This window comes from Hipposideros armiger, unplaced genomic scaffold, assembly GCF_001890085.2.
Source record: "Hipposideros armiger isolate ML-2016 unplaced genomic scaffold, ASM189008v1 scaffold_513, whole genome shotgun sequence".
Lineage (NCBI taxonomy): Eukaryota > Metazoa > Chordata > Mammalia > Chiroptera > Hipposideridae > Hipposideros > Hipposideros armiger.
The window spans coordinates 830,247-832,165 of record NW_017731863.1 but is presented as its reverse complement, the minus strand read 5'-3'; the positions used below and the strand labels follow the sequence as shown (position 1 = coordinate 832,165).

General features: G+C 35.4%; 1 protein-coding gene across 2 annotated transcripts in view; it reads left to right on the top strand.

Moving 5' to 3' along the window:
* Nucleotides 1-1,282, top strand: part of BMAL2 (basic helix-loop-helix ARNT like 2) — a 77,657-nt gene extending 76,375 nt beyond the window's left edge. For both annotated transcript variants that reach the window (XM_019668059.1, XM_019668058.1), the window contains one exon: nt 356-1,282. In XM_019668059.1, the coding sequence (XP_019523604.1) occupies nt 356-492 (137 nt within the window). In that variant the 3' untranslated portion in view covers nt 493-1,282. The remainder of the gene's footprint in view (nt 1-355) is intronic.
* Nucleotides 1,283-1,919: the final 637 nt, after the last annotated feature.

Here is a 1,919-nt window from a genome sequence, read left to right as displayed (position 1 = left end):
ACACACACACACACACACACACACACACACACACACACACACACACACACACACCCCAAACTCTAGCTTCCAACTCTGGGAGCCTGTACCTTTTTAGGCTATTTTCTATTAGAAAACTCATAGACTGGCTCACTTATGTGTATCAAATGAGTTAAGTACAATTTATCTGACAGCAGATTGTTGTAAAACTGGGTGACCCTATTTAAAAATGTATCATGCTTCTGCAATTTAAGATACACAGTTTGCCCTCCAAAATATATATCGTATGATATTCTAGTTTTGCATTGCCTTTGTGATGATAATCATTTGTTAACTTCCAAATGTACTCATGCAGGCCTGTATTTTAATTTTGTAGGTGATGGTGCCCTGTTAGATTTTGATGCCCTGTGTGACAATGATGACACAGCCATAGCTGCCTTCATGAATTACTTAGAAGCAGAGGGGGGTCTGGGAGACCCTGGGGACTTCAGTAACATCTCCTGGACACTCTAGTGTTTGATTTTTAAATCCAAAAATGAGAAATGTTTTAAAAGCATTTCATTTAAAAAGAACTGTATATTCTTCTGTACTGTATTGATACTGTTTTTATCCTTCATTCCTATTAATGGTCTACCAATTTTTATAGATTTGTACCTTATTTTCACAGCGCTATGAGGAAATGTGATGTTTACCTTCAAATAGAACTTCTCAGAGTTTCCTACAGACTCCTTTTCTCAGTGAACTGGCTTTAAATCCACTAGTTGATATTTTTTGCTAAAATATGGCTAACCAAGGGTATCACATATATCATGCTTTGGTTTTGTTTTTATATTTTGATGCAGTTTTTTTGAGTTTGGGAAATTTAATATATTGACATTTTTCCTTGTGTCTAAGATTCATGTAAAATTAACTTATAGTAGATTTCTATAATTTGGAACATTTCCATTTCTTGTGTATTTCCTTAATTGAGTATAGGGCTTACACACTTTTTAAGAAAATGGTGAGTACTTGGACATTTAAAGGGACAATGCAGTTTATAGTCATGATCACATTGAATACTGCATTTGGTCTTTGTAGACTTGAGCAAGCACAAGGCCAGGATATGTAGGCCCAGTTGAGCACTTTGAGATGGATTTTAAATGAGATGCTTTTTTTTTTTTTTTTTTAATTCAGAAAAAGAAAAGTTGAGAGAGTTTCAAATTTGCTTACAGAAAAGGAAAGGTTTTGGGCCCTAGATCTTGGTGAGTAACTTTTGCATATATACAGAGGGTGCCAAAAAAATGTATACACATTTTAAGAAAGGGAAAAAACTATTAAAATTGTAATAATAAGTATTGATAACAAAAGATGAATACAAGTCATGTGTATAATATATATGTTTTTGGCACCCGCTGTATAAGATTTACTCTTAATATAACCATTCAAGATTTTTATTATAGATAGAAAAAGTTTTTGATGCTGAAAGGTGTGTAGTAACTGATTCATCTTAGAGGAAGAAACAGGCCCAGGAGGATTAAATGTCTTGTGTAAAGCCACAATTAAATTCATATATTTTTAAAGGTTTAATATGTATAAACCAGTTTCTTTCTACACATTTGGAAAAGCAGTGGTTTCAATGGTTAACTGACTGAAGAACTAGTGGTCTTCTAAATTATTAGGCAATTACAGTTACCATTGCCTGTAACCAAAGGCAATTATATACATGGGAAATACATTAAAACCATGAGACAACGGAAACAATTTAAAAACCACACGCTTGACATGTCCTTGCTCAGCAATTCCCAGACCCAGGGCCCTTTATTCCCAAGATTGGCGTTGGCCATGACTTTCCTCATGAGGCTCCTGAGCACACTCCCTGGGGCCTGCTGCAGAGTCCCCCTACTTTAGCCCCCCTTCTCCCAGGACACTGCTCCTGGCTGCTTTAATTGCTTCTTTTTTTT